Source organism: Vespa crabro, chromosome 2, assembly GCF_910589235.1.
Source record: "Vespa crabro chromosome 2, iyVesCrab1.2, whole genome shotgun sequence".
NCBI classification, from domain to species: Eukaryota; Metazoa; Arthropoda; class Insecta; order Hymenoptera; family Vespidae; genus Vespa; species Vespa crabro.
The window spans coordinates 17,410,024-17,434,968 of record NC_060956.1 but is presented as its reverse complement, the minus strand read 5'-3'; the positions used below and the strand labels follow the sequence as shown (position 1 = coordinate 17,434,968).

Here is a 24,945-nt window from a genome sequence, read left to right as displayed (position 1 = left end):
AATTACCGTTTTAAAGATAAAAATCCTTATGATTCGATTATTTCGATGAACTTAATTATTTATACGACTATTACGTTTTCTGCATCTTTAAATGAGGCAATTAATGTTACCTAATAAATCATGACCAACGGGACACGACGAGGTATGTCTAGTTAGCAACGTGCATCGTATCGCAACCAAATGTTGCGTTTATCGTGACCGTCGTGCCAAGATTTAATTAGCCTGCCTCGGGCATCCAGTTAGAATCACCTATGGAATGATAAATGATCCATACGTTTTGCTATATCTGTCGATTGATTTCTTATTTTTTCATCGTATTCTGATCTATACACATACGTACATGTTTATATACGTATAGGGTGAAATGTTACATATACTCGCTAATCGAAATATCATATAATAAAAATTGTCTTGTATTTCAACGTAATATTCGATTTAAAGTTTAGAGGAAGGGATAAATAATCGTCGATTATATCGAATAACTTAGCGAGTTCTTTCTATTCTCAATGTGAATTTTGCGAAAGGTTAAATGATCGGTGACGTAGGAGCACTTCGTCGACAAGCAATACGCAATTACAGTAATTTCAGAATGGAAGTGCAGACGGTATGGTGGCGCGACGTTCAATGGAGTAGGGAGGGGGCAAGGGTGGAGACAAACGTCAAGGATTTACGCGATGTCGTCTCGAAGCCATTAGCGATCTAGCGGAAGATTAAATTATTTTGTCAAAGTATTCGTCGTAGGTGGTCGTACGTCGTTGAAGATAGAGAGAAGAAGAGAGAGAAAGAGAAAGAGATAGATAGATAGATAGATAGATAGAGAGAAAGAGAGTGTCTGAGAGAGAGAGAGGGAGAGAGAGAGAGAGAGAGAAGAGGAATATGGGGGAAGAGGAAAATGGATGGTGGATGTCGGTGCTTACGATGCTCGTGTCACTGTTCAACGTGCAACACACCGTAGGGGATTACCTTCGGTTCGCGGCTGCTCTCTACGCTAACCCTTTCGAAATCTGCATGAAATTAACGTTGAGTTTACCGACCGAACGCCCCTGTACACTACCCTCCTACTTCGTGCAAAGGGTTGAACTTTTCGATGAGCTTATTCTATCTTGCACGATCATTGCTGTCGTATGTAGTATGGCTCGATTATTAGTTTCCAGTATGTAACTTTTGTAATATGTAATTTTGACGTTCAACTTATTAACACGATCGATTCATAAAATGATGTACCGATTAAAGTAAATAAAAAATTTAGTTACGTTAAATAATTTTAATATACGATTTGTTGTATCTTTTGTAAAGAAACGAAAGAAGTAAAAAATCATTATTACTTGATATCTAGATATTTTAATTAAATTATTATTAAAAGCATATTAATGATACCTGAAAAGTTTCGTTCGTCGATATCGTTACGTGAATTACCAGGAACGACTATCATATTCGATCACTCGTGGATGAGATTGGGGGAAAAAAAAAGAAAAAAGAAAAAAAAAAAGAGAAAAAGGAAAAGAAATAAAGAAATCTTAATTGTACGCGCTCTTCGACGAAGAGTTTATAAGAAAATTTAAATTCATTTATAACGTTTATATCACGATTATGTCGTTGGAGTGACATTTTGACGAATTTTCATAAAATTAAATCAGACGTGAAAGTGACAAATTTTTCAAAGGGCTTCCTTATAAAAGAACGACTTTTCCTTATTGACTTAAAATATCTAGAGTATACCGTGAAAAGCGTTCTTCTATGAAAGAAGTGTTTTTTTTGTTCTCCTTCCCCCCCGCCCTCAGGAAATTATAACGCATTTATCGTGACGTGACCTCGATTCGAGGATCTTCTTGTCATTGGAAAAGATCGACCCTTGAAATAAGCATAGAGATAGATACGAGTAAATCCAACCAGGCTCAATGTTATTTCAAAATTGAAAGCAAAATTATTAAATATGTCAAATGTAAAGACAGTTTGCTTTTGCATCTAAAATCAAAAACAATGATCGTCGCTTTTATCAAAGAATCTTGATCGTTTTGATATTACATCGAACAACGAACAAAGGGAACATTATCATCGAATTGGATCATAAAGATTTGGTGGGATACTTAGGGGCGTTAACTGACGACAAAATTAGATCGCTTGAATTAGTAGGATCTAGTAATTGATGTCATTATCATTAATTACGATCGAAATTGGCCGAACTATGGAAGAATTATTAATCTGCAAATATTAACGCACGTAATGTATGTATATGTGTGTGTGTGTGTATGTGTATAGTACAGTATACAGTATATCATCGACACGAAGATGAACGCGCAACGATTCATATCTCTTCGTCGACGACACGCGACGCGTGTCGGAAAACTTTGCGAAACGATCGCTGTACATAATTTTTTTTTTTCCCTCGTCCCACAAACGATTCTGCTTGCTCGCATTATTATCAAGATCGTGCCTTATTTTCTTTTTCTTCCACGATTATTTGTACGCGCAAAAGGACATTGAAAATGTGCATAAGTGAGATTTCTTCTTGACAATTAGATACTGACCTAGTTTGATATTAATCGATATATTGCGACTTCTATTTGATTATCTTAATGTATTCTCTTTTATTTCTCATTTTCTAATTCACTTTTGTTTGTCATTGAAAAATTAAATATATATATATATTATTTTCAATAAATAGAAAATAATGTTTAATGTAATTTAATGTTATATATTTGTAAAAAATATTCGAAAGCTTTCATATTTTCAATATATTTAAATTGAATAAAGAAATCGATGTTTGTCCGTAAATTTGATTTTTAATAATATTCTGATTTTTTTCTCTTTTCCTTTTGTTAAGTCAAACTCGTACTTCGTTAACTGATTATCTCGAAGAGTAGAACGGAACAGGAAGCGCTCGTTTTACATTCCAAGAGGGTGCCTCGGGCGTATGCGCTTCACGGAAGTAGGCGCCAATGTAATTTAGACGGTGTTAAATATCAGATGTTACGAAGCCAAAGAGTATTCTCTGTTGTTGCCACGAAAACGTATGAAATAAGACTCAGCCCGAGTTGTATGAAGAACGAATTTAACGATTAAATGAAAAACGCGCGAAAGGAATGAAGAAAATTCCCCGATGGCGAACGAAGAATTCATTAAATTTTCATATTACAACGAATAAAAGTTAAGTACACATTCGTACAATACAATAGGTATTGTTAACTCGTTTCATAAAGAAGCTTTGCTTTTTTTAATATGCAAATGTAAGCCTTTCTTTCTCACCCAATTTAAATTATAGAGCTTCCATTATAATGAACTCGTACAAACGTTTCTACTAAAATAACTCAATACAATCGAAAAATATCTTGAGTGAATGACCGAAACTATTTTAAGCTATATTATATCTCTTCAAATACGTGAGTATAGTAAAAAAAAAAAAAAAAAAAAAAAACAACGGATTCGAGGCAAAATTTATATATACATCAAGTGCTTTCAAATAAAAAAGTAATCGAGCATTTTCATGTTGTTGTTGTTGTTGTTGTTTTTATCATTGGAAATTTACGTATATATCCAATCGAAATTCACAGGACACATTATCACTATGCAGTCGCAAGCGTACAACCATAAATGGCAACTCTCTGCCATAGGCACGACCTCATTAGAATTTCGTCGAATGTTTACCCTCCCACCGAAGGTCGCTTACAAACGAGCAATAGCTGCTATGGCTGGCGACAAAAGCAGGAATCTCTTGGTCAATGCGAACGGCGTGAATAAATTTCGCTAGGTTCATGGCTGAATTCGAGAGGTGCGTGTTTCCAGTTATAATTTTAACTGATCACCACCAACCATTCCTGCACTAGTAACGCCCAATGCCCGCACTCACCCGCTTTGATCATCGAATACATAATGTAGTTTGAATCCGTGTCGAGATTAATTAACATTTCCAACCATATAATTGCATCGGGGACAAACTATTGAGAGTAAGTTGCTCTTCTACCTTAGTCCTTCGACGAAAGGACGCTCCATTCTAATATTTCTCTCTCTCTCTCTCTCTCTCTCTCTCTCTCCTTCTCTCTCTCGTGTTCATAGCCTGTGCTTCAAAGAACAAGAACGTAAATAATTTATTACTGTGAGCCATCAGACCGAGTATTTTCGCCGATCCTTCTTATTGACTTCTCGTTATTCATGGAATTTCTTTGTCTTCTTGTATTTAAAAAGCATTTACCTTTGTCAGTTTTAAGGATTTACTTTTTAGTCACTTCCTTTAGTCACCACCTCACGTTTCTCCTCTTCATTTATTATTCAATCTTATTTTCAAGTTGTTATACCGCAACTTTACTATCTCTTCTCCTTATTTCTTTTTTTTTTTTTGTTTTTACTTTATTCCCCATTTATGTGTTCTTCTGAAAGATATATTTTGTTTCTTTTTCTATTTCATGAATATCGTAGTATGATTTTTTTCTTCTTTCTGTTTCTTTTCTTTCAGAAAAACTTTTCCCCGTTACAAATTTCTATGTAAATCATTCGTTGATCGAAGAAAGCAAATAAGCGACAGTTGCGTTAATCCTTACAGTGGAAATTTCACGACAGACCCATTTGAATGGTTCGTAACAATTCCTCACGGATTACAAATTCATACGTAAGAACTTGGCGTTGAAATGAGAGACTAGTGCGAATTGCGGGGGAAAAAAAAGATTACTCGACTGTAGCGGCCTCAAACATTTCTCTATTTCTTTTTTCCTTTTTGTTTTCATTTTGTCTTTTCTTTCTTTGTTTTTTGTCTTTTTCTTGTTTCCTTTTTTTGTGATGTGTTTTCTTTACGTCTTTGTTTTTTTTCTTTTTTTTTTTTTTCTTTTTTTTGTTTTTGTTTTTTCGGTAGAAGAAAGTACCACTGTATTTTTACTAAGCTCCAAGGAAAAGAGGATTTTTCTCTACAAATGCGAATTCGGAACGCGCGGTACCACCTTTTCTCTTCCGTCTATATTTTTTTTTCTCTCCTCGACGAGAAGGGAAGCGGACAGAGAAGTGAAAGACAAAGACGAAAAGAAAGAAAGACAGGGTGAGACGTAGATGTGCAGAGAGAGAGAGAGAGAGAGAGAAAGAGAGAGAGAGAGAGAGATAGAGAGAGACGAGTCACCCGCAGGACATTTGCCGTGCGCTTTGGCAAATTGCAGGTTATATCGCGGCTGCTGTGTATAAAGTGCAATTTCTACTTACGCTTCTCTAGACATACAGAAATGTTATTCCTCATTCGGTATATGTGGGAGAACGTAAGCAAAAGGTACCTTGTGTATATCTAGTTGTTGCTAATACATGTGTTACAAACGAGCAAATGATGATTATCGTTGAAAATGATTGTCTTATAGGTAACGTACTCAGAAAGAATGAAGAGATCGACCATCTTGCGACCATCATTAAAATGAAACTTTTAATCATTTCCTTCTCTTATGTTCTCGCGTAATGAGACAGAGAGAATATTTTTATTTTAACTCTACGACCCAATTTCTCAAGAACGTCTCTTCAGTTACCTTTCGAGTACTAATATTATCTCGACAATTTTTCTCACTGAAGAATGCCCTCGAGAAGGTAAGATTTTCTATTAAAAAGTATCAAAGTTTCTTATAGTTTCCGTTTGGTTTGTCAGTAGTCAACACCGGCTTGTCACGAGTCTCTCTCTCTCTCTCTCTCTCTCTCTTTCTCTCTCTCTCTCTCTTTGTCTCTCTCTCTTTGTCTCTCTCTCTCTCTCTCTCTCTCTTTCTCTCTCTCTCTCTCTTTGTCTCTCTCTCTTTGTCTCTCTCTCTCTCTCTCTCTCTTTTTCTTTAGCATTCTCTCCCTATTCAACGAATTCACTATCCAAATTCGTGAATATTCGACAATTTTGAGTTCTTACGTTTAAACTCGATTTACAGAGCAGTTTCGGCTAATTAAGTGACGTTCCTACGATGTTCGTTCTGTACCACGATTACTATTGAAATTAATGGCGAATGAGAAAAGTTAGTTTTCGTAGATATAGATATATTACAAACACGTCAAATATTATGAACAGAAATGTTAGCTAATAATCTGATAAAGAAACACATAATATTTCTTTCACATTTTACTTACATGAAAACAATATATATAAAGCTTTTGTATACCTAAATGATGTTCGATTTTTTTTTCGTGAAAATATCGCATCATTAAGCGTAACTTATAGGAGCAACATAGATACGACATACAGAGGGTGAATCAAATAAAAACATTCCAAGCTATTTTCATTACAATTATTAATGAACGTCGTAATAATTTTTTCGTTTAAATTGAATAAGACGATCCAATGAAAGAAACTATTTTCGATGTTTCTGATAAGATACAAAAAGGATTACTTTGATTCTTTTAAATGGAACGTTAAATAAATATTTACGTTTTTTATATTGTTATCAAAAAAGTGAAATACCATCTCATTCGAAAATTTTACAATCATAGCGAATAGACAATCCTCGTGCGTTATATTTAATTTGAAAACTATTCAAATTATTATCGAATTAATTTTAGGCAACAATATGTAATCATTTATTTGCCTTATCGTATATATTCTAGATTGTTGTTAATGTAGCAGAATGATCATAGTAATGCGATATGAGCATACTTTGGATAAGCAGTGAACATTGCGTCGGACAACATTCGGTGGCATGTAAAATTTTTACATTCAGCATTGTGCGTTCCATAGACTTCGGTAGAACTTTCCGGGATAAAAAATGTATCTTTAGAGGCAAGATATTTCATTGAGTAAGAGAGCGAACGCTTCACGGAACGCAGGTGTTTCTTAAGTGCGCTTCCTTAATGTGCTTCATGACTAACATCTAAGTTTTACGATGCACTGATCGACGATGTACTTTTGGTTTTAAATGAAAGCAATATTGTAAAACGACCGGGCGTACAGCTGCTCGTAAAAATTTAGGTCGATTTCCATACGTGGACAATTCCTGTTGTAAACGAGTTCAAAATACTTCGTACGAAAAATTTTCCGAAATATGTCACTATTTGTCCCACCATAACGTAACGTACTATCGTAACCAAATCAAACTATCATTTCTACCAAAGTGGAATTTAATTCGTACGAATATTCATGTCGTATCATTTTGACGATGTTTTTACGATGTACTTTTGCTATCAAATTTTAAGTTAACGAATAAAAAATATATAAATTTCTATATCTCGAGTAAACCATCAAAGAAAAATTCAAATGGCTATTGAATTAAAAAAAAAAAAAAATAAAAAAAAAAAAATAAAAAATGTGCAATAGTACAATTAAATTGAACTACTTCTTTTTTCATGTATTCATTACCTCCCAATCTCACCATTCTCAACGCTTCTCGTAATGTTAGAGTTTAATTATGTAGCCATAGTCATACTTGTTGTGATATCATAAAAGCACGCAAACGCTTTGCTCGCGCTCTTGGAATACATGAATACCATAATTGCATTCCCCATTACTGAGAATTCTCTACGATCCATTCTGAAAGAAAAATACAAATTGCTAAAGAAAAGAAAGTTGCGGAAGATATAAATCTGCATAGACTTGCACAATTTATTCGTATATTCTGAATAAGCGGACTTGTTTTCTTTTATCCTGATATCTTCTGAAATATGGAAATTATTTAACTTTTTCGTCTTCAACAGATATGTCATTTTTCAAATTTGAACGCGTAACGTAAGATAAGAATTTCAAACTGAAACTTAAAATATATCTAGGTATTAAAAATTACATTTGTTTTTCTTATGCGAATTTTCAAGATTATTAATAATATCTTAAAAAATCTCTTTCAACATTACATATCTAATAGTATAAAGATTCTTCAATTTTAGCTTCGACATAGAAGTCGAAATGTCACTTTTCTTTTTCTCTTTTTTTGGTTACGTTTTTTTTCGGGTTTTGCAAACTATATAAAAGAAAACTATAGTACGATCGCAAGAAGGTCTTTTCTATCTTTCTCTATCTTTATCTTTATCTTTACACTACCAAAAAACGAAGACGGATGATAGCGAGTTTCTGCGTTGTTTAAGTCCCTTGACGTCATGCAGAAACGTTTTGGCGATAAGTTAACTCCGCTGACATTTCAGGACGCTTCGCGTACGAGGAAGCGACCCATGAATAAGAATTGGGATGTAGAAGGGGTTGAAAGGACACCGACTGGAAAGATAAATGGTTCGACGAATAGAGAACCTCTTATTCGAGTGCGTAGTAGAGCCTGTCCTGTTGGTTATCGTTAAAAGATTGCCACGAATTACGATCGATCTCGAATAGAAACTCTGATAACACGTATTAAAGATTATTGGAGTGAAGTGAGAACTATCTGTCTGACCTTAAAAAAGAATGAAGAATCGTAATATTGAACTTACTATATATTAATCCAAAAGAGGGAGGGAGAGAGAAAGAGAGAGAGAGAGAGAGAGAGAGAGAGAGAGAGAGAGAGGGAGGAAGAAAGCAACACATTTTAATTTGTCGTCATCTCGCTTGAAACTCCTCGCTATCTTCAGATTAAAAACGGATACTTCTCGCTTCGTTCATCTTTATTGTCACGGTACAATCTGTAAGCAGAGTAGATCCATTCAGATAGGATAATATTTGAAAATCGTGACAAAATAACTTTGTACGCGAATAGACTTATTTTACTTTTAAACTTTCCATCGGGTATTAATATCCGTTGCGTGATATTTATAGATGATCGTGTTCAACGGATCCACGTATATCCTGGCGTATTTCATTGAGAAACGGGGGGAAAAAAAATAAAAAAAATAAAAAAATTATGGGGAAAGAAAATCCAATGCTTCGTTGCACGTAGTGGATCTTTGTAAATAACAGTGACACGATATACGATTTATTGTCCGATTTGCCTGAACTCGATATTTTTATGGATGTGTATTAAAGAACGACGGATTAAATGAGATATGATGCGTACTGTTAAAAAATCGAGGTCAAATCAAATGCTTAAGAACGATCCTTCCACATAGATAGATAGATACTCTATTCTACGGATTTTCCTTTTACGGATTTTTCTCTTGCATGAAAGCTTACATCTTGCTTACTTTCTCTTCTTTGAGAATCTCTTTCCTCCCTCTCTCTCTCTCTCTCTCTCTCTCTCTCTCTCTCCCTTTCTTCCGTTCTTTCTTTCTTTATCCAAGTTCATTCACCTCATATATACAACACGAATATACGAACAAAGAGCTTCGCACTCTCATCATCGTTTACTTTACATACATCATTTGTCATAGCATTTTACGCGAATTGTTGCAATTAATTATAAGCGAAGTGTTTACATTTATTATTGACTGTGGACAAATCGATAATGCCGTCGAGTGGATATATTATGTCTCCAGATAGAAAGCTGTATATATACATATATATATATACACATACACACACACACACATATATATACATATATATATATATATATACACTATGTATCTATCTATACATATTGCCAGTGATATAACCAATCGATAGTCCTATGGAAATCCTCTAGTTCGAGCAAAAGCGAGCTTCAAGTATACACGAAGGAAAGTGTAAGAATGCTTATTACGGAAATTCGCATGTAGCTCACGTGAAAATTTCAGAACGAGGGTAGGAAATGCAACAACGGTATTTTATCCTAGTACGACTTTTTCACGTTTTCTAACGCACGAAGGAAGTTACATGTACGTATATATGTAAATACATACATATCTATGTACCTATATGCGTATAAGTATTTATACATCTACGTATAGTATCTAGGTATATACCTATGTACATATGGTACAGAGAAGAGACGAACAGTTAGATATACACGTAAGTACGATATTCAGTTGAAAGAGAAAGAAACAGAGAATGGAGAAAGAAAGATAGAAAAAAAAAGAAGAAAAAAGAAAAAAAGAGAGAGAGAGAGAGAGAAGTGAGACGAGAGATTGGATTTTATTCGGCAGTCTGGCACCCTGCAGGATACTTTGATTTGAAAGGCTACTCACGTAACTCTCTACTTCCTCGGTGAACCCGAATCGGAGAATTCAGATCTCTTCTAGCTACGACGCAATTATCTTGTAGGTTGCAACTGCACGTTCCATTGATAATCGAAATTTTCGAATGCTCGCACGTAAAACGTTTTCGAAAAGAGAAAACAAAAAAAAATATATATATATACATACATATATACATATGAGAAAGAAAGTTTCAAGCGTTACTCTAATTTTCTTTTTTTTTTTTTTTTTTTTTTTGAAAGATTTGAGATCTTTGTGGTTCGTGAAAGAACGCGAAATGTATATAAGAAGAAAAAGAAGTAGAGAGAATTTAAGAGATAAGAAGTGGAAAGGTCGAAAGTGTCGACGAATTTCTTAGAGCTTTTGTAGAGCTCTTGTAGAGCTTTTGTAGAGCTTTCGACGTAAGAGAAGAAAGTCAATTTCGAAATATCATATAGGTAGCAGGTAGTTACTTAGGTTAAAGAAAAAAAGAAAAAGAAAAAGAAAAAAGAAAAAAGGATAAAAGAGCGGACAAAATCTTTGACGCGTTTTATTCGATATCTGAGATGCGAAAATAAATCCTTAGAAAATTACTATTTAATCTTACGAAAAGTTGGAGGATAAAATGCTATCTTCATCCGATTCAGGATAGATTTAAAATTTCGAAAAGATGAAGGGATCTATGCATGTTGATTGAAAAATTAATATAGACTCCTTAAAAATATTTATTTCAATCGATGACTATCTGACATAATATTATTTATTTATTTCAACGAGAGATCCTTGTACTCTGTTTATGATTTTCATTTTTATTACATATCCATACATTGGTTGAACATTTACATGTATAATTTCGGGATATATGTTCAAAGCTTTTGTTAATATGTGTTACTTTATGTTATGACATATCTGATAATATATAACAAGATTAAACATTGAGATTATAATACTTTATCAATGAAACATAGTTAATGATTTTCATTTTGAAATCTATTGGCTATCATATCACGAAACAATTAGAGGAAAGGAAGTTTCATAGGCCGATCGTTGTATGTTGATAAACTTTAGTTCGTTAATTGTTATTCAACAGAAATATATAAACTGAAAGAGAGAGAGAGAGAGAGAGAGAGAGAGAGAGAGAAGTTAAATCTACAAATTTGGTTAATTATGACGCGTTTGAGTGACGTCAACTGAAAATAGTTGCAAAGTTTGACTTTGTTGTACGTCCATATAATACGCTGCGAGATATTTCTAATTTCCTAGGATGATTAAATTTTCGAGATTGTTAAACCACGCGCCGCTTTAACAAAGTTACTCTCATAATATTGCTCGTTAACTATGCGAATTTCTGAGTTTCGATATCATTCGTTCGTTTATTCGTCACATAGGTACGTTTAGAAAGAGAATAAAATACTTTTTCGAATTAATCAATTAATACATACATATATTCCAAAGATAAAGGGACAGTGATATATTAAAAATAGAAAAATATATCTAGATCTAGTATGTTTTATAGATCTTCGAAGATTCGACATCGATTTTTAGTCTGAATTTTTGCTCGAAATGAAAAAAGTTCAATATCGTTGAATTAATTGAGAAAATTGTCCTTGATTTTCTTCTCGTTGGAGAATGGAAAATAGCCCTCCATACGCACACGTACTCTCTTTCACAGACAGATTGAAGTGAAATATCATATGGAAAAGAGAGAGAGAGAGAGAGAGAGAGAGAGAGAGAGAGAGAGAGAGAGAGAAAGAGAAATAGAAGTAAAGAAAGGTTATCACGATCTACTTATTTCACAGGCAAAACTAAATCAACTTAGGTAAACATTTGCCCTCTTTCTATATCGATCAACCGTTCCCTTCTTTTTGTGAAATGATTCTCTGTAAACTGAGCATTCGTACTTCATTTGCGAATCTTCGTTTACCCATCCAATCAGACTTTTATTTTGGAAGATTTAAAACGTTCACGATAAAACGAAAATCTCTCGTTTCTATTTTATTCTACGATGGGGTACTAGAACTCGTGCAACATTCAATATTCATCACGATTTATAGCAGACTCGTAGATATAAAAGGAGCTTCTTTTCTTCCTGAAAAGATTGTTTTTAATGTAAGAGGCACGAGAGAAATAGAGAGAGAGAAAACGAGAGAGAGAGAGAGAGAGAGAAAGAGACAGAGAGTGAGAGAGAGAGAGAGAGACAGAAATAAAGAGAAGCAGAGACAGAGATGATTCTAAATGATTTATTCGCGATTAGGGTCGCGTTTGTGTCAAAGAGTATTTCCGTTTTCGCGAGACATATTTCCCTGTGATCCCAGAGCTTCACAGTATTCATGCGTCCTCTTCATTTATTACTATCCTTAGGGAGAGATCTTAATCTTACGGGATATCTTACTATATGTACTTACTATCTTGAGCATCTATGTTCAAGAAAATAGTCATAACACTGTTAGAAGCTTCGGCGTTGTAAAGTTTCATCATTACCTTATAATCTGCCTGGCATTTCTGGAATAACTCATTTACACTCGGCATCATTAAAGAAAGAGAGAAAGAGAGAAAGAGAGAAAGAGAAAGAGAGAGAGAGAGAGAGATAGGGAGAGGAGAGATATGATTTTGTTTCTCTTTTTCGTTCATACCTTCATCTATTTTCCAAGATGATAAAACAACCATTTAAAATGGAACAATTAATACAACAATAAGTATATAAATGAACCATATCCTTTCTACGTAATTTTACTTTTCATTTCTGAAAACATTTCTAGTAAAACGTTCCTCGAATATACGAGCAAATCAGCGACGAACAAACGTTTCCTGTCTTGCTACAAATTTCCATCGTCTCTCGTTCGCCTGGAAGCTTCCAGCATTCTAATTTCCATCCTCGCATTTCTTCCAACGCGAAAGACATTTTCTTCTTTCTTTCTTACTTTCTCTCGCGCTCTCTCCCTCCCTCTCTCTCCCTCCCTTCCTCCCATCCTTCTTTTCCTTCCTCATCAGGCCAAAAGGTTTCGTAGTCCGCGCCCGTTCGCTTCATTTATTATGACGCTTAGGGAGCGCTTTAACATTATGGAGAAAATTTCTAAAAGAGATACGATGTTTCCCTACTTTCTTCGGTGATGCTTCTTTCCCCTGCGCCCTTTCACGTTAGTTAATTCATTGTTTTTCTTTTTTTTTTTTTTTCTCTTTTTTACTTCACACTTTTTGCGTTACAACAATTTGTATTTAATCGACCGCAAAAGATGTACCGTTGATTGTAAGTAAACGAATGAACTTGCACGAATAAGAAATTTTCATACTTTTTACTGACTTGATTCAAACGAGCTGATTTTGAAATAATCTTTCATGGTTCGTTATCCTTTGTTCATTCGTTCGTTCGTTCGTTCGAGATAGATAGAGAGGGATAGAAAAAGGAGAGATAGAAAGAGACAAAGAGAGAAAAAAGAGAGAGAAACAGAGACAGAGAGACATATAACGTGTAATCAGTGCGATGAGTTAAAGCGAAAGGTACGCATAATTTCTCCTTAATGAGATTCACTTCGGTGGAAATGTGAACATGTATTATGAAAATATATGGAAGATGATAATGGACTAGACGACGAATTTACTTGGAACGTTTACGGACCATAGATAGTAGTAGCCACTTTCTCATTGATTTTCGAACGGGGATAATTTTTAAATCCAATTTATTTACGAAACAAAAGTTCGTTTTGTTTATGCTGAAAACGTTTAAGTGTAAAATAATATGTCGTTGATAAAATTATCTAGTTGGATTTAAATTCGATTAAGTTTCATTAGAAATAAGAATATAATTCTCTCCAATGTGAATTATAATAGTGATTGAATGTAAATCGTTTTCAAGGAGAATAGAGATAGATCCAATGATGGCTTCTCTTTAATTTTCTTGTCGTTGCCGAGGCAACAAAACCGGGCAGTACTCTTCGGTGTGAAGCTTCCTTAAGTTTTGATAGTGGAACTTTCAACGGTTGGAACAAAGTTAAGCGAAGAAACTTCCGGTCCATGGCTTGATAAATATGGAAATTAGAATGCAGCTAACAATAAGCCAACTAACGTAGTCTCAGGACAACGGAGGAAAAGTAATAGATGCATCGTTTTGCGACGGAATCAAACTCATTTGTTCCACCATTTATAAATACTTGCATTAAGTTTTGTTTAAGTTGATATCGAGAATTAAATCAAAAACGAAATAATCAAAAACGAGTATCATACGTAAAAATAATTTATGATTTTACATAGAAACACACAAATCAGAGTTTATGTCTACACTTGATTATCCTATATAATACATCTGAGCTGAGATAAGAAAATAACACAACGGAGAAATATAATGCAAATATTAGCTATCATTTTTTAAATATCTCGTTGATACACCGTCTTAACGGTGTGTTATTTTCACTTTCTATTCTTGAAAATAAATAAAAAAAAAAAAACAGAAAAAAAGAAAGAAAAAAATCAGATATTAGCACGATGTTATTTACCTCAAAACGATGTTAAATACGTACAAAAGCACGTTGTGCAATTAACATTCATTGCCATCGTACGATGTCGTATATAACTGTTCGGTGAAATTGATAAGGAGAATGGAGACAAACACATCGACTGTGAACTCGAAATAAAAACCATCCTTTTCGTAAGGGGTTGGGAGAGACTCGAACGTCCTCGTTATTATCACTGGATCTCGATGCAGTCTGTTGGAACTCCAAAGGGTTGAAATTTTCGTTCCACTTTAGAGAATATGACGATCCAGTCGTTTTCTCTCTCTCTCTCTCTCTCTCTCTCTCTCTCTCTCTCCATTTCTCTCTCACCTTTTCAGATTCAGTCTCGAGGACGAAGGGTTACACATGCTTGCGATAGATAACGCACGAATATTAACTCTCACCCTACCGACAAACTTCTACTAGACTCGTCACGTCCTACCAACGAACAATGCTTCGGTTTTGGCTCGTTCCTGGATTTTAAATAACTAGAACTTTAAATCGGAAAGTTCAAATGCCATTCGCAGAGCGTCAATTTTTCGGCTCGTTTTACGAAGAATCGATTGGTAATTAATACTCCTCCTTCTCATCCTTCCATCGAATCTTCTCCCTTTTCCTTTTACTTCGTAATTGATTTTAATCGATCTTCCTATCTTTCGCAGCCATGCGAGCACCCACATTTGAACTCTTGGTAACGCGCCAATCGGACGAGTTCGGGATTCGATTAACCCCAGAACGAAATATTACAACCCGATTAAATCGGATCTTTCCCTAAGGCTTTCAGCCCGTATGATCCGAGTGTCCTTTTGCGACATTCGATATACCATTCCTTTAAGATCCTTCCAATAAATTTATGCCAAACGATCTCTTCTTTAAATCTAATTCACAGCTGAAATAAAGTAAATATAATACAGATTTGACGAGAGTAATTCGAATCTATTTGTACTCGTACTTGTCTCCATTGTTTCAAAGAAAAAATAGAATTAGAATGAGGATTGTCGATCGCAGACGAGGAAATCAGGAATTGACATTCGAAAACAGATCGGAAAACGATTATACGAAGTATCTCACGTAGGAGTCGACGCTTTGTGATTCCTCTCTTTAAAAGAAACTTTGTTAATACAAAATTTTCAATTCCGAACGAATAACAAGAGATCATTCTTCCTCCGACCGTTCTTTCGTATCTTCCCTCCTCTTCACGTTATTTTTTTCCCCCACCTCCTTCTTTTTCTCACTTCTGTTATTCCCCAAGAGCGGATGGATATTCCTTTTGATTTATTTAAAAATTTAATACTTATATTGGTCCGTTCGTATATTTAATTCAATGAACGTTTCATTTCCATCAATAATAACCATTAAAATCGTCGCTCGTCGTGCATTGAATTCGATTCTATATTACTTACGAATTCATTGACATTTATGGAAAAACAAGTTCGCATAAAAGTTTTTAACGATTAAATCGAATTGAAATGAAATTATTAATGCGATTATAATTTTTTTATTATTATTATTATTTTTCTTTTTCTTTTACTTTTTCTTTTTCTTTTTCTTTCTTTCATTCGTCACGACGAGAAATATCGAGATATTGAGAAATGTGTTGCACATACAAGCGACAAATTATCGACGTTGGTACTATAAGATTTATAGAATTCTCCATAAGATAGTGTAGATCGAATTCTATGACTCTGTAACAAGATCAATACTTCCCAAGTAACGACATCTTCGTATTTGACAAGAAACAAGAATAGCATATCGTTTCGACGAGTCGAATCGCAATTAGCAATTGTATCATTGACATTAGAATGGAGACAAAAAGGTATCTATAATCTATATGGCATCTACACAATATTAATACCATACGAACGTATTAACCTTTTGAAAATTGAATCGATGGAATCGCGTGTTTCGTCATATTGTGATTATCACTTGTAATGAGATTCGAGAAATGATTGGAGACATTTTTTTTTGCTTTTGAAAAAATAAATCTATATCATAAGTGATATTTTGAAACGAGAAGAATAAAAAGGATCGTGTAATGTGATAAAATTAATAAATATGTGATAAATAAAAATGAATGCTTAGAAGAGAAAGATAAAGTGTAATGAATCGTCTACAAAGAATCTTAGATGTATAAAATGTCTTTGTCTTTTCCTTCGTTCTATGTATACCAACAGCATACATTCTTATATATATATATGATACACACATACACACACACACAGCATATATATATATATATACATATGTATGTATACATATGGTACTTATATATAGTACCAACATGGTACCTTCAACTATTCGTTCTCAGAATGTGTAATTTCGTTGGATGTAGTAGATTTTACGTTGAACGGATTAACGATTGATATCGCAAAGAGAAGGAAGGGTTATGAAAGTGGAATTCTCTCTCTCTCTCTCTCTCTCTCTCCTCTCTCTTTCTCTCTTTCTCTATCTTTATCTCTATCTCTCTATTTATCTCTCTTTCCGCGATGCTAGTGGTTGAGAAGCACGTGTATGAACTCGTTCCAGATTCCGAACGGAGAACGTATCACCCGTATACTCGATCAAAGCATCCTGCGGACGATACGCTTAGCGTGTTTCCATACACGGACTTGGAAATGTGAGTGTATCTATGCGCACGTTCAGTATAGTACGTATGAACGATCATAAAACCGACCTAGTAGTCTCACAGCGAAATTTTCCGAGTTATCTTCGAGGAGTAGCCTCGAAATGGTTTATTGGATCTCGACTCCCTATCTCTCTCTCTCTCTCTCTCTCTCTCTCTCTCTCTCTCTCTCTCTCTCTCTCTCTCACTCTTACTCTCTTAATCTTTCATATTTTCTTGCGAGATAAAAGTTAACTTCAAAATAAACATCATTGATTTATAAGTTTTCTAATTCCACGATATTATTTGTCTGTCCCTTCGAGTTTTGCGGTCATAAAATAAATCAAATTACGTCTATATAGTCTATCTATTAATATACGTAATAAAAAGTATTATTTGATTACACGCTTAATATTCTATTGTTAAAAATCAAATTGGAATTAATTAACTTTTAATTGTATTTAATCTCTTCCTACGATGTTGCGTGGAAAATTTCACCTATTAAAACTCACCGTCTGACCTTTTAATCGGATAAATTCTGCCACTGTTTTTTCTTTCTGTATTCTATCCCTCTGAAGAAATACTACTACTATTTATCGTATATACCGTGCAAGTGCATAGATCGATAGAGTGTATGAAGGAAAAAAAAATAAAAAAGAACAGAGGAAAACAGAAACTAAAAATTAAAACACATGAATGTAGAGAAATAACTAAATAATCGTACACATTAAATGGGTCAATCGATTCGTTTAAATGTATCGATGATATATTTGCCCTTGTTTGCAATTAATCGCATAGTGAAACGAATGAATTTCCTGAATATAGAAATATCTCCAATCATATATATATATACATATATATATATATATATATGTATTTATATTTATCGAATATAAATATTCGAAGATTATACGAAAACAAGTATAATAATGATAATGGAGTCATAGAAAAAAATCGCAGTACTATCGTGATTTTAACAAGTCGCCGTTCTAATGGAGAACAAGTGGGTATTAATTCGTTTTTTTCCACGATATGGGAAACGCTCGCTCCAGTTGCCACGAAGATAAATCCGTTTTTACGAGCAGGATGTTGCAAAACTTACAGAGATATCTAGTGGCAACGGCCAGTGGTCACGAAAAAAAAAAAAGAAAAAAAAAAAGAAAAAGAAAGAAAGAAAAAAGAAAGCAAAACTAAAAAAAGAAAAAAAAAAGACACAAAAAAGAAAAAGAAGAAATTTTTCCAAACTTTGTCTCGTTTTATCTGTGCGCCTCCTTTCATTGAAGTTTTATCGTAGAAAAAAAAAAAAAATAGAAAAATACGACATGAGGGAGACGAATCAAACGATACGATAGTTCGTTCGGAAAGATAATAACACATTCCCAATGGAACATTAAATGCTATGATCTGATTCTTCGCGTTGGATCGCACGTTAACGGCACGTAGAGTAGATTATTATGCATAAGAGATTAGCTCATCGGAAAACGTATTAACCAACGATATATCCGAAAATCCTGTCAAAGTGCAAGTATGAATATTCGTCAATGGCTCGTTACTTTGGCTTTTTCCCGGCTTGGTTGGATTTGCGTCGCGTATTCCGTCAGCCATGAAGTTAGTGGCAATGAAAGATAGCTTTGCCTCAGAGAAATTAAAGTCATCACGGTGTATTTCGGAAATCGTGAAAACAATTCTCCTGTTCCGATGAACGGGATTGATCACTTCTACTACTCACGCGGTTTCTCTCTCTCTCTCTCACACACATACACACACATACATACATACACTTTTTCTCCCATCCGTTTTATCATCCATGCCAACGGTGAAACGCACGAAAACTTTGATTGCTTCGAATTTCAAAAGGATTTCAATTTTCGTATGGCTCATAGACTGAGAGCGTCGATGTATTTGATACGAAATATTCTTCAAAATACTGACGAAACTAACGGAAGATAAATATTACGTTTCCATGTCGTGCGAATTGCCATAAACATTACGAAATATTTTCGTTTGGTTATTTTTGTTAATATTGTCCCGTTTGATTTTTGATCGCCTTTAATTTCTATTCAACGTTGTACCCTGTATCATATTGATTTCCCTTTCTATATATGATTCAGAAAAACGATATTTTTGGTGCTTACCAATTAGTTTTAATGCAAACTCCTAGAAATAGGAACGGGAGGAGAACTAGTAGAATTTCAATAAATACTTTGCTTCGACAAAATGTTAATGGCATATGATATATGTCACATACCGTATAAGCAGCACGAACGATTTGACTGTCGTTTTAAACGAACGAACGAACTGTATAAATGTAAAAGTAGCCGCTTATGTCTCTGTAAGTGAATACGTTTGTTTCGACATAGTGGGCTTATGACTATGTGTTCTACCAGAAAGCCATTACGGTGTTTAAGTGCAAAAAGATTACTCTCCAAATGTCGACAGTTTCGAGGTCGAACAGCAGTTTATCGATTTGTCCGTGTGCGAGTATTTCGTTCGGTCTAACCGCAGAAACACAAAATTTTCACATTGCTTACCGCTAAATTCAGAAGTTTTGTGCTTTTCGTTCTGTTCAACTCTGATGCGATAAGCGAAGCTCTTATTCGAGACAATTTTTAACAAACTTTAACCCATTTTATGGCGGACGCACGTTCTCTGGATTACCACGTTTCAAAAAGTGCGAGACGTATAACGTCGCCGAGTCAGCAAACGGAGATGTTATATTTTTACAGATCGCCCTCGGGGACTTGCATCAACGGCAACTGAAGATAGTCGCTGTCAAAACTTACACAACGTAATATATATATCTAATATATATATATATATATAAATGTATAAAAATATATACATATATATATATATATTAGAAATTTGCAATGATCTCTACGAATCGATGCTAGTAGAATTTGAGGAATTTAAACGTTTAATCAAAAGTCTTGTGTTGATAATACGTGAAAAAACAAAAAGAAAATCAAAGTTAAATTAAACGAATGAATTTTCGAAGAATTTACATCGATGTATCGAATAATTAAAATCCTTTCGATACTATCTATCCGATATAATATAATATATTAACATATATATGTACATAGATATATACTTTATACAAAGTGATATATCGATCTAGGCAAAGAACAACGAGCTTACTGTGTTACGCTACGTAGGCGCCATATCCACGTTGAAGTAAAAGAGCAAAGTCCGTATAACGAGTCTCAGGGAATAAAAATACGAGAAAGCAAAAAGAACTCGATACGGCTTTAAATCAAATAGACCAAAGCGTCATTCGTAAATAATTACGATGTTCTAAGATTATCATCCTACGATAAATATAATTGTAATCGAAAATCAGTGAAAGAAAATAGAAAAGAAGAAGAAGAATAAAAAAAAAGAAAGAAAACAACGGGAGAGGAAAAAGAATTGTTTGGTAATATCGATTGTAAATCAAGAAAACTGTTTCGATCAAGAAAAGAGGATCTTAGGCGTCGTAGCGAAAATACAATTAAAATTAAGTCCGACGGAGTATCAAAGTTTACATGCCTCGCACCGATCTTCTGACGTTTAGGTGGCACGAAAGTTCGTCACCGATCCGATTCATCATCGAGTTCTAAGTTTTCCGAGGAGGGGAGCGAAAAAGTCGTCACGGTGTGTGGATTAGGGCGAATCCTCGGCTACATCGGCGGACGACCGTCGGTGGGGGCCGCCACTATGTCACAGTCCGGATCAGGAGGCTTAACCGGATCACAGGGTCAAACTAGTCAAAACGGGCAAACGATGGAGAATCAACAGACAGATTGCCACCAAAATGGCCGAGCCGATCCACCGACAGATACTACAAAACAGGACCTATCCAATGGTTTTGAGAATCGAACCTTGGATTACGAGCGATTTTCCCAAGAGAGAAATCAACAGGGACAAACAACCGTGCAGAATCAAGATCAACAACAACAACAACAACAACAACAACAACAACAACAACTCCAACAACAACAACATTCACAGCCGCAACAGCAACAGCATCCACAGCCGCAACAGCAACAGCAAGTTCAACAGCAATCACAGCAAGTACAGCAGCAATCGCAGCAAGATCAACAGACTGGACAATATCCGTCTGGAAGAAGACAATCTGTTGTAGGAGTACCAGAGGATAGACATCCTCCTACGGGTCAATTACCTCCTCAGCAATACATCGTGGATAAAACAAATCCCGAAAGAGTCCAGCACGTTTCTCAAACCAGCACGCAAACCGTCCCGGTACAAGCTCAACCTCAATTTGCGCCGGACTATGAGCAAAGTCAATATCCACAAATACGAGGTCAATTTGATGTTAGGTCGCAGATATATCCTCAGCAAGCTCAGTACGCAGAGAGGGCCGGTTATGTAACCAGAGACATTACGTATAGAGATCCAACGCTATATGGTCAAAGCACGGTTGCCAATCCTATGTTCGCGAGTCAAAGTCAGTATGTTACCGTCCAACACGGAACACAGATACCCTCTCAGTCGGCTAGTCCACAACCGCCTTACTTTGCGAGCGTTGTGGTACCTCAACCACCTGGATATACACAATTTGGTAGCCAACCTCAATATCCGTATAGCCAGTATCCTCAAACTGTTATGAATGCGGTGCCGTACAATCCCCATACAGGAATCTATCAAGCTCAACAATTCGGCCAACAATCGCCCAATCCACAGAGATTCACTCAAGAGCTGAGCCAATATCAAACGCAACCGATAATTCAACCGATCGCTCAAAATGTTGCTCATGGAATAGCAATCGCTACGACTGAAAGGCCAAGTCGTGGCCCAAAACCGATGGTACCACCCCGTGGAAATTCAAAAATCACACACGATACAGGACACAGAAAATCGGCTAGTGTCGACGTACCGGCATTGCAAAAAGTTAAATACGAATCGCAGAATCCCCCTCAAGATCAGATTCATCGTAGCGAAGGTGCCATAATCGTACAAGGATCGCAAATTGCTACGGGTGAAACGCAAGAAAGGAGATATCTAACTACGATAAACCAGAATCCTAGAACAAGGCAGGACGGTCTCTATGTGGACGCAAATGGTGATCAAACGGTACGGGAGAAGGTCGTAGATAATATCGGAACGGAGTGTGGTTTGTATGTTTCTAAATCGGAGCACAGAAAGTCCATTTCCGTTGACGTTACAACGAGTTTTCAAAGACGCAACGATACCATCACTTTTACGTTTCCCGGTGATGGAAATCAAGATATGGCTGTATCATCCAGAAAGCCAACGGTTATAGAACCAAAACGAGTCGAGGGTACGCAGGTATTTCCACCTGATCAGAGAAGATTGGACGCGAGCTTAAGAGTTTCACCTATGGCGTTTGATTCGAGACAAGAAAATCGGAAAAGTGTGGCTACCGATAGAAAGGCAGATTGGGGCAATGTGAGTCCGAATCAAAGAGTTGTCATACCGCAAGAAAGCAGACGATCGGATTATTTCGAAGAACATAGACGGTCACCGATGAATTTGGAAGGTAAAAGAGTGGAAGATGTTAGAAGATCACCAATGCCTTTCGTTCCGATTCGAGATACATCTGCCGATCGGGCAAATCAGAAAAGTCCATCGTTTGTTAATCAAAACTTCGAGAAGACCAGACAAGAATTAGCAATGTGGGCCGAACAAAGGCAACGTCAAGAATTAGAGAGGAACATGATGCAGAATCAAATATTTTCCACTAGTCCGCGATCTCGTAATCAATCCGAGGAAAGAAGAGAATCTCGATCTTCACATCCACCCGAAGAACGTAAAGAAACTAGAATGTCGCAATCTGCTTTTCAACCGTTGCCGAACATCAGTCAAAGTACTATAATGGAACAGCGTCGTCATTTACGACACGTAAGTGCTGACTTAACAAAACACATGGAATTGTCTCGAAAAGATTTCGACGATCAACCGATCAGTGGTTCTGTAGTTAATCTTGGACCAGGCACTGCGAGTGCTGTTTCGTCACAAAGAGCCAGTCCAAATCTTTGTCATCAGTATCCAGCATTGAGCGAAGCCAAATTAGACACTAAGGCCGTATTAACAGTAGTCACCGATTTCGGAGAGTCTAATTCAACTAAACAAAACGATCAAGTCGATCATATAATACACAGTCACAGAAAGAGTCACAATATCTCTTCGAGTTTATTAACTCATAGCAAAAGTCAAACGGAATGCTTACAGAGCCAGCTTGATTCCCAAAGCGAAAAATCGGATTCCCTTCAGGCCCAACAACAACAGTTACACAATCAGCAGAGTCTCGATTTGATTTCGGAAAAGCTAAGCCAGTTCGAACGTCAACAGAGCGACCTTCAAGCTAAACTGCAATGTCTTCAGAATCAAAATCAAATCTTAGATAAGGTCGCTCAATTTCAGCATCAACAGAGTGACTTACAGGCACGACTACAAAGTTTGCAAACGCAGAATCAGATCGGCGATAAGATTCAGCGACAATCTACGGAAATTCAACAGCACACCGTTGGAAATGACGTACACCAAATACAAATGAGTCCTTTATGCAATCATCAAGATCATTTGGAGAAGACACCCTCTTTGTCTCAGAATCAACATCAGGTGGTGCACAGTCACCATCACAGTTTACTGACCACCACGTATCCACAAAGCTCGAGCCTTCAAGCTTGCCCGTCGTCCGTTTGTGAGAAACTATCTCCACGTATCCAACACGATGTCAATGATCCGAATTCCATTCAGATACCTAACATGTCACAGATGCCACTTCCTTGTCTCCCACAGTTCGATCGTGCTGATACGTCGCGTGGTTCGTTCTCGCAGTTTCATCGACATCAGTGTCAAATCGACAGTCACGATAGTACATCAGCGACATCGGCTGGGGGAGTTGTTGTTGGTACCGTTGGAGTCAGCGGAAGCATCGTTGGTGGTACTACTACAACGAGCACCTTTACCGGGACCCTCAAGAAAGTTCCACCAGAGAAGCCACCGAGACAGTCCTTGACCGTGCAGTCTCCGGAAGCAGAGGTAAAAAAAAAAAAAAGAAAAAAGAATATAGATGTTCTTTCAGATATAGCTACAAAAATTTCCATTTAATTTAACAACCAACTTTTTTATTCCTCTTTTTCCTTTATCGAACTCTTGCATGCGTCTAGGTTTTTTCCTTTTTCTTCCTTTTCTTTTTTTTTTTTTTTTTTTTTTTTTTTTTTTTTAAAGAAATCACATATTCTTTTTCATGAGTGTACGTACGACCATCGATCGATTCGAATCTAAATAAAAAAGAGAATCCTCGTACCAACCTTGTCGAGATCGTATGCATACCGTAGGGAAGTTTTCTTTCCTTTTCTTTTTCTTTTCTTTTATAATACTTTCCAGAATATTTCAATGTGAAAATAAAAGATGCGTGAAAAGAGATGCCGCTTGCGTTAAACAGAGAACTGCACTCATTCCGTTTTTTCCTTTTCTTTGTTTTTTTTTTCTTTTCTCCTTTTTTTTTATTTCTCTTTTTTTGCCGCAGCAGTCGAGTGGAATGAACTCGTTAGATATCAGGCTCAATGTTGTCTTTGAAAACTTCGTTACGAGCGTTGTGTATCTTTCACTTTACTTCCAAACCAGAGAGACCGACTCTCTCCGCATCTCGGGTCTGTCGCGCCTATAAAACGAGATGGGCGGACGTCCGAGGACGATCTCATTCGCTAGCTCGTTGTACGTGTTTAGAATCGAGAATGGCAGATTTTGCGAGGATACAATCGCCCCCTTTTACTTACTTTTCTACTTTCTCTATTTTCTTTTATTCATCGATAAGGATTAATATCCCGAAGAAGTTTGCCTTCGTTACGGATTATCGTCGAAAAGTATTCCTCCAATTAAAGACGACCGATAGAATACATTGAACGGGTCAATGAAAGTTGATCTGCGTCTTTTGATAAAAAA

General features: G+C 35.9%; 1 protein-coding gene across 1 annotated transcript in view; it reads left to right on the top strand.

The window, feature by feature from the left end:
• LOC124421915 overlaps positions 1-24,945 on the top strand; it is a 330,571-nt gene that overhangs the window by 15,815 nt on the left and 289,811 nt on the right. Inside the window, exon 2 of the mRNA XM_046957619.1 lies at positions 19,758-24,039. Coding sequence (XP_046813575.1) covers positions 20,731-24,039 — 3,309 coding nt within the window. The 5' untranslated portion in view covers positions 19,758-20,730. The remainder of the gene's footprint in view (positions 1-19,757; positions 24,040-24,945) is intronic.